At 53.9% G+C, this 8,246-nt stretch overlaps 1 protein-coding gene across 1 annotated transcript; it reads right to left on the reverse strand.

Annotated features, from left to right (window-relative positions):
- Positions 1–3,168: 3,168 nt before the first annotated feature.
- On the reverse strand, positions 3,169–5,718 carry LBX1 (ladybird homeobox 1). Its single transcript, XM_059477205.1, has 2 exons — positions 5,007–5,718; positions 3,169–4,702 (listed from the first exon to the last, which is right to left on the reverse strand). Exons 1-2 carry the CDS (start codon positions 5,329–5,331, stop codon positions 4,200–4,202), a joined length of 828 nt encoding a protein of 275 aa, XP_059333188.1. The 5' UTR covers positions 5,332–5,718; the 3' UTR covers positions 3,169–4,199.
- Positions 5,719–8,246: the final 2,528 nt, after the last annotated feature.

Genomic DNA, 8,246 nt, shown 5'->3' on the forward strand with positions numbered 1-8,246 from the left:
GTTTGGGGATGAAGGATGGGTATGGCAGGGGCGGGAGGATGGGCGGGAGCAGGGCGACAGGCAGGAGGGCATGTCCGGCTCCTGCGTTTGAGAAATGGGGTTTCTGCCGGGGAGGGAACAGCGGTGGTCGAGGTGCGGGCTGGACCCAACCCTCGGGGGTCCCCACGTCCGCGCTGCCCCTGCCCGCACCTGCCCGCTCCCGGTGCCCGCTCCCGTCCCGTCGCGGGGGACACGGGACAGGGCAGCCCCCGACGGGGCGGGTGATGAGCGACCTCCGGGCCCCCAGCTCGCTCTCGCAAGGCGCTTCCATGTTCCCGCACACCCTGTTGCCAGTTGTTAGTTTTCACCTCTCCGGGCCAGGACCTGGGGTGTTTAAGCGGATTAACGCCTTTATTTTCCTGTCGGGAAAGGCTCGTGTCTCCCCCTACCCCGTGCCCGTCTTTTCCCAGGCCGAACCGCGGTGAGCCAGTGCCCAGGGCACGGAGCACCGGGCTGGCGGCGAGCAGCTCCGAAACGCTGCGGGTTTGCCGGGAGCGGACACGGGACGGACTGTGCCCCCTCTGTGAGTCCGTGCAGGAAGTACTGCGGGCAGGTTGAAGGCCAGACAAGGGGAACGCCGTCCCAGGTGTCCCCGGCCATGAAGTTCCAGCCGGGGGTCTCGGCCCAGCGCCCTCCTTCTCCGGGATAGCGCTGGACACGGACGGGAGCGGCCGGCGGCCCTTGGCTTGGCGAGACAGATCTCGAGATCCCTAATTTGGGGTAAATCTGGGAGTTTGGGGGGGCAGGAGGGGTTCCATGCCGCGTCCATGGCTGCAGCTCTCCGAGTGGGCCGGGAAGGGCTGCGGCTGGGTCAGCCCAGAGGACACGATTTTGAGCTGCCACCACGTCCCAATTCTGCTGCGGGGAAAAAACCCCAAACCACCCGGCAAACAGCAGTCTCACTTCCACACCCACCAACCCACTCCCGTCCCCCGAAAAAAAGAGCAGAAACAAGAAAAAAAACCCCAAAAAACATACCACTGAAAAGGAAAAATCAATCAAACAAACAAAAACCCGTATTGTATCTAAAATTCGAGGAAGAGCGAACCCAGAGCAATAGATCTCCTCATGTAGGTGATCCTAGGGAACGGCGCATTTCAAACTGGATGACAAACGACGCGCACAAGCCAGAGCTTAATTTTTAAGCTAAAAAAAAAAATCTTTTGTTTGTCAAAACGCAGATTAAACAGCCAAAATCCCAGTTATCTGGAAATACGGGGCTAGCCAAATTAACAGGCTACAAATCTTCAGGAGGAGGCTTTATTTACTAACCCGCCCCAGCCACGTGTGGTAAACTTCTGCGGGTACAAGGCGGCCCGGCATCTCTTCTCTTTGCACTCAGAAGTCAATAGATCAGAAACCCAAATTAACTCCCAGCCTATTTTCCATACACCCAGCCACTTTCTTTTTTTTTTTTTTTTTTATTTTTTATTTCTTGGTTATAGTGAATTGTACTCTTTGCAGCCTCATTAAATCCATTCCAAGACAAAAGAATAAAAGACTGGGGGGAGGGAGGGGACAGGAGAGGAGGGGGAACAGGAGAGGGAATGGGGAAAAAAACAGATAAAGAAAACAAATAAAGCCCTTTAACTAGATCTTCACATAAATGTCACAGTTTCTCAGCATTTACGATTTCCCTGCTTAGCATAAAAACACTTAAGGACAAGATTGAAGGCTTTCCGAGAGATCTGGACAGAAGTCAAAGCTATCATTCGGAGGTTAAAAAAAAAAAAAGAATAAAAAGAAAAAGGAAAAAAGAGGGGATGGCGAAGTGGGGGCGGGAGGTGGCGGAAAACAAGTGCTCTTCCAAATAATACTAAAGAAAAGTGAATTTCATTGTAATTCATAGGCTTGTTCCAAATACCAAGAGAGAAAGAAAAAAGAATAGAAGCGCACAGATGCCCCGACGAAGGGAGAACAGCTCTGCTCCCATTGTTGTGGAGTTAAACAGTGGAAGGGAGGGTTAACCTAATCCATCAAATTGTCTGGAAATTGTGAAGAAAATTCAAAAACCATATGGTCTCCAAGCGCTCGCCTTCTCTCTGCTGCGGAGGGGCACGCTTGTTTCAGCATGGCGAACCGCAGGAGGCTGTATATGCTCCATTGTCGCTTGTCACTTCAGAGAAGAGGGCTCATTTGTCCCCAGTTTTCATGCTTTACGCTAAAAATTACAACCCCATCCATTCTCAAAGAGGAGAAAGATTTATTTAGCCTCGGAGAAACTGGACCAAAAAAAAAAAAAAAATCCAACCCACAAACCAACCCTGTCTTATCTGGACACTTCTCTGCCGACTCCACCACTGTACACCAGATTTGCCTTTCTCACATAAATTTTACAAAGAATAGGGAGAAACACACGTTGCTCGACTCCAAAGGCAGGTCACGCTGCCAAGAGAGAATACATTCACCAGAGCTTTAATTTTGGTGGAAAAAAAAAAAAAAAATAAATAAAAAAAAAAAAAAAAAAACAAAAAAAAAAAAAAAAACAAAACAAAAAAAAAAATAGAGGGAGGAAATGAAAAGAAAAAGAACTAAAGGTAGGAAACGAAACATTTTCCATCCCCGTGTCCCCGTGGCAGCTTTTGCCCAGACGCGGGAGGCCTGGCCAGCCGGGCGGAGGGCAGCTCCCCCCGCAGCACACCCCGCTCCTTTTGTCCAAATCGCTGATAACTCCTTGCTGCCGCTCGGATTTGCTTTTTCTTTCAATTATTTTTTTCCTGCCTTTCTTTTTCCCCTGCAGTTTCAGGCTGGAAATGCCCCGCTGACCGCGGGAGCGTCCCGGGGTCCCGGTGGTTCCGCCCGCCCCTCCGCGCTCCCGCCGCCGCCGCGCATCCCCCGCGCCCGGGAAGCGCTGCCCGCACCTCCGGCCTTATCCATGCTCCGCGTTCTTCCTCTGCTAAACTCTGCCTGGCATTAGACTTAGGAAAAAACCCTAAATAATAATATTGATCTAGCTCGTATGCTCCTTTCCCGTCATTTTTTCTCACAGGTACTGCTCTCAGAGTAACTTTAAATGCAAACGGGATGGGAGATTCCTGCGGGGGAAAAGTCCGGTGTAGCCTCGGACCGGCGGGGTGCTTTTTCGGTCACAAATGAAGGACGTTAAAAAGTATATTAAAATGGTAAGGATTTTATTGTATCGGAAAAAAAGAGCTATCTGTACAATTCTAAGAGACAGTAAATAAAGCGACATTGTCCCTATCGGAACTTAAATAGCAGGCTTTTTAAAATTTGTACAATTCAAACAAAACCAGGTCTTAAATCTGTACAATTTTTTTAAATTTATAGCGTAATATTTAAATGTATTGATTTTGGGATTTGTACTTTTTTATTTCCATAGCATGCAAAAAATTCTAAAAAGAGTAAAAAATAATTCTAGGATTTTTTTTTATTTTTCCTTTTTTTTTTTTTGTTACCACCTTCATATCAAAAATACGAAAGGCAGCTTTTTAATAAAAGCACAACAATAGCAGAAAATGGTAAAAATAGCTTTTAATTGTTAAAATGAGGCAGAAACTGCATTGGAGACAAATCTCTATGCTCTAGGAAAAAAAGAAAGTATATATTTTTCAACTTGCATTATCACCCAGCCCCAAGTTCCCAAGATTGCGAAAGAAAAAAATATTTTAAGGGGAAAAAAATTAGTTCGTGCACATCTGAAACATGCAAAGAAAGGAAAGCAGCTAATTTTTTGCTGTTGCCGTTTTAAGCCTAACTTAAATCTTCTCTTAAATGGTTTGTTTCGGAAGTCTGAAAACAACTGCTTTCCCAAACATCTGTTGGAAGCCAGGTTTATTCCAAGGTTACGCGTCTCCCTTATAGATAAAATAATCATCACTGATAGCTATTAGAAAAAAATAATAATCAAAACCTCAAAAAGAAGGGGGAAGGAAAAAAATTCCAATATATAAGTTTAAATATTTATACAGAAGCCGTCCTTAATTGCACCGTTCCGAAGATGTGGCAGGCGGAGGGATATCGACTCTACCCTAAATTAATCGGGGGTGTGTGTCTGTGGTGGGGTTCTATTGCTTATTGCTCCGGCCGAGGGGAGCGGCCGCCCCGCCGCGCTGCCGGGGCCGGCCTGGGGGGCCGAGGGTGCCGGTTTGGAGCTCTCGGGATGGGGGGGGAGGGACGTGGGGGGGCACGCCGGCCGCCCTTCAGTCATCCACGTCGATCTCCACGTCCTCCTCCTCCTCTTCCTCCTCCTCCTCGCTGTCCCGGCGGCTGCGGGGCCGCTCCGTGGGGGGCGAGGCGGGGCGGGGCGGCGGCGGAGCGCCGGGCTCCCGGGCGGCGGCGGGGGGCGGCGGCGGGGACCCGGGCCGCGCCTTGCCCCGTCCCTCGGCGCTGGGCTCCAGCTCGGCCAAGGCCACGATGTCCACGGCGGGGTTGGGGCCCAGCTTTTTGGCCGATTCCACGTCGGCCTTCATCTCCTCCAGGTCTCTCTTGAGCTTGGCGCGGCGGTTCTGAAACCAGGTGATGACCTGGGCGTTGGTGAGCCCCAGCTGCTGGGCGATCTGGTCCCGGTCCGCCGGCGACAGGTATTTTTGGTAGAGGAACCGCTTCTCCAGCTCGTAGATCTGGTGGTTGGTGAAGGCCGTCCGCGACTTCCGACGCTTCTTCGGCGTTTGCCGCTGCCCGAAGATGGTCATCCCGTCCCGGCCTGCCGACGAGCCGCCAGATTGTCCCCGCTTTCCCTTGTCCACCCCGACCCGAGCCCCCGGACCCCACACCCCTGCCCCGTGGGTATCTGGAGGGAGCGGGACAGAGCCCCCTCTCCCGCACCCCGAGGGCCACGGGGGAGGATGCTCCGGGTACCGGCCGGGTACGGGCCGCGCAGGGACCCCCATCCCACCCCGTGCGACACCCTGGGACATGGCGGGGGACGAGGAGAGGAGGAAAACCAGGCCCTGGGAGGAGCGGGGTACCCACCCGTTGGAGGACCCCCTGCTCTGAGAGGGGCTTACCTTCGGCCGCCTGCAGCACGCTGACTTCCAGCCCCTTGAAGGTCTTGCTGGCCAGCTCTTCCAGGGCGCAGAGGGGCGAGGTCTGGGAGAGCAGCGCCCGGCCGGAGAGGGGCAGCCCGGCCGGGGGGTGCTTCTCGGCGGCGGAGAGGAGGTGGGCCGTTCCGCAGAGGGTGTAACTCCTCCGCACCGAGGGCTTGTTGAGGATGTCCTCGATGCTGAAGGGGGTGAGGGGCTTGTTGGAGTTGGCCGGCGGTGGGAGGTGATCCAAGGGGCTCCGCCGCCGTTCTTCCCCCGAAGAGGGCTTGGGTTCTTCTTTGGAAGTCATGGTGGGGCCGGGCTGCACGGGGCTGCCTTCCCCACCCGCGACGGGGATGCGCTGCCGCGGGGAGAAGCCCCCGGCGGGACCGCGGGGTGACGGCGGCGAAGACAGCGAGCAAAAGTTGAAGCCCACCTCCAACTCCGGCGGAGGAGCCCCGGGTCCTCCCGGGGAGAGCCACGTCGGGCGGCGGGCCGGGCGGGCAGGGCAGCGGGCGGGCGCGGAGCGGAGCAGAGCTGCCGACGGTCCCTCGCCGAGAGGTGGTCCTGCCGTACCTCTTGTCCCAGGGTTTTGGGTCGGAGATTTCCCCCCCTCCTGTCTGTCTCCTCTCTCTCCCTCTCTCTCTCTCTCTCTCTCTCTCTCTCTCTCTCTCTCCCTGTCTCTCCTCTTTCTTTCTCTTTCTAGCTGCTATTTTAAGAAACACCCCAAATCGCAGCACTTTCCCTGCCCCCCACCTCAAGCTAATACCCACCCCAAAATAATTTTTAAAAATAATAAAAAAAAAAAAAAAAAGAAAAAGAAAAAGCAGACTTCGTCGAGGGGAAGAGCAGCCCTCGTACCGAGACCTCGGACCAGGGGGAAAGAAGCGAGAAGAGATGGGGTAATTGACTATTGCTAACAAGTTATTGTTGATTGGGAGGTAATCAATTATCTTCAATGACACTTTTCGCCCTCTCTCTCTCTCTCTCTCTTTCTCTCTCTCTCTCTCTCTGTCCAATGCAGGCTTTTGCAAGTTCGGAGACCCATTAATTAGGAGGCGGTATGGAGGTGGAGCCCAGTTGAATTATAATGCTGAATGCACTTGTCATATTCTGGCCCTGCTATTTGTTTGGACATATATATTTTTAAATTACATTACAAACCAGCCTTTATTGCATCAGGATAATACAGTATAGTGAAAAATAATAATAAGCGAAAACAAAACAAACCGAAAAATATCCGGCTGTATCTTTTTTTCTTTCCCCCGAGATTTTTTTTTTTTGTTTGTTTTCTTTCTATTCTCCCTCCTGCTAATTTCTGCTACCAGGTTATTCAGAATGTCTCTCTCCAGCTCTACCCAGAGCCCTTTGATTTTTTTTTTTTTTATGAGGGGAAGAAGGGGAGAGCCTGGTTCCAGGTAAGGCAGACCTTTCCTTTCCAATAAAACCCGAAGGTTTCCGCCGAATTTGTCGTGCTCCTCTTTCCCAGCGCCCTGTGTCGGAGCGTGCTGCGGGGCCCGGGGCGGGAGCGGGGCCCCCCGGTGTCGGGAGAGCCCACGGAGGGGCTGCGTGGCGGGCTGCGGGCCGGGAGCGCTCCGGGGATGGCGGCGGCTTCTGGGGCTCCGGTGGTGCTGGGTGGTCCTGGCCGGGAGCAGCGCGGGGGGAAAGAGTCGGGGAGGGCCGGTTTCTAGCCCGAGTCCTTTTGCTGCGAGCCCACGGGAGGCTCTGGAGAGGGGCAGGGCTGGCGGGGGTTGCTGTGTCCCCCACTCTCGGGGAACCCGGCCCGGCCCGGCCCGGCTCTCCCCGGGGCCAGACCCGCTCCTTAGAATTTCAACGCGGATCACCATCCCGCTTCTGTCTCGCCGTTCCGCAGGGACGGAGACAAAGCCCAGAGCCAGGGTGAACAGCTTGGCCCCCACTGCGGGCGTGAACGCTCCCCCACGGTCCCCGGGGGGACCTCGGCCGGGACACGAGCCGCGGCCCGGGCTGGGGCTGGACGGGACGGGAAGTGGTGGGAGAGGCGGTAGGGCAGGAAGAGAGATAGGGGCTTGGACTGGGCCCCAACTTTCCCTCCTCACCTTGAGGGCCAAGGGGAGGACGGCTGGCAGCTCCCAGGCCGCTAGGTACCAAACAAGCACAAAAGAAGCAAATGGCTCCTCTCCTTAAAGCGCCCTCTTCCCATTTTTTATAGCTCTCTGGGAGTCTCTTTATGCAGTGACCTATTTTTAAAGGCCTATATTGGGTTATTCATCATATCAAATACTGCGAGGAGATGGGGGGGAGCCGGTCGGGGGGGAGCGAATTACACTGATTCTAAATCGCCCGGCTTCTTTGCTTTGCTAGGTGGATTATTTGCTTCGCTTTGCTCGGGTTTTATGAAGTGATTTAAACATATTTTAACCAATTAGAGAGTTTCCTCCTCTCCCTTGTGTCCCCTCGCATTGTTTTCCAGCGTGTCGTTTTATGTCAGGATCCAGGTTTTATTGAGAACTCAGCCGGGGTGCTGGTGTTATAATTACAGAAATAAGGTTTTAAAAAAAATAAAAAGGAGGGGGAAAAAAAACTAAAGAAAAATAGCCTCGTTCCTGAGTGCGAGTTTGGGCGGGCTGGCGGGCGTACGGGATGCTCTGAAAGCACAGCCGGTTCCCGGCTGCAGCCTTTCCCGCAGAGCGGAGTGCGGACACGGGAGGAACTTACTCCCCCCATCTCGAGCACAGCCCGTTTCGTTCAGGGCACGAGCAAAAGTGATTCAGACACAGCGAAATCCTACAAATAGTTTTGGATCCTCCGTTGTCCCCCCAGCCTGCGTCTCCTCTCTCTTCCTGAGCGGGAGGACAGGGCTTTCAAAGCACCCTGCATGTTTGTTTTTGTTTTTTTTTTTTTTTTTTGCTCCCTAATAGGGGCAGTGCCCGGGGGAGGACGGACAGCAGCCTCAGTACAGACTTCCCGACACAGAGGAACCCTTCCTCGTTTGCCTCGGCCGCTGTCTGGTAGAGGATAGACGGGTTCTGCTTTTGCATGAAGAGCTCAGCCCGATGGCTCCAGGCCTGTCGCCTGCCCTTGCGCCCAGCGTCCCTCCTCAGATAGCACCTCACTGAAAAAAGGGTGGTTGAGAGGGAAGGGGGCAGATCCCGGCCGCCTTCCCCGAGTCCCCCGGCTCTCGGCGGTTGTCCCGGCGGGCTTCCGCTGTGCTCTCGCTGTGCTCTCGGCTGCCCGGTGCTGCCT

This window comes from Ammospiza nelsoni, chromosome 8 (genome assembly GCF_027579445.1).
Source record: "Ammospiza nelsoni isolate bAmmNel1 chromosome 8, bAmmNel1.pri, whole genome shotgun sequence".
Classification (NCBI taxonomy): Eukaryota; Metazoa; Chordata; class Aves; order Passeriformes; family Passerellidae; genus Ammospiza; species Ammospiza nelsoni.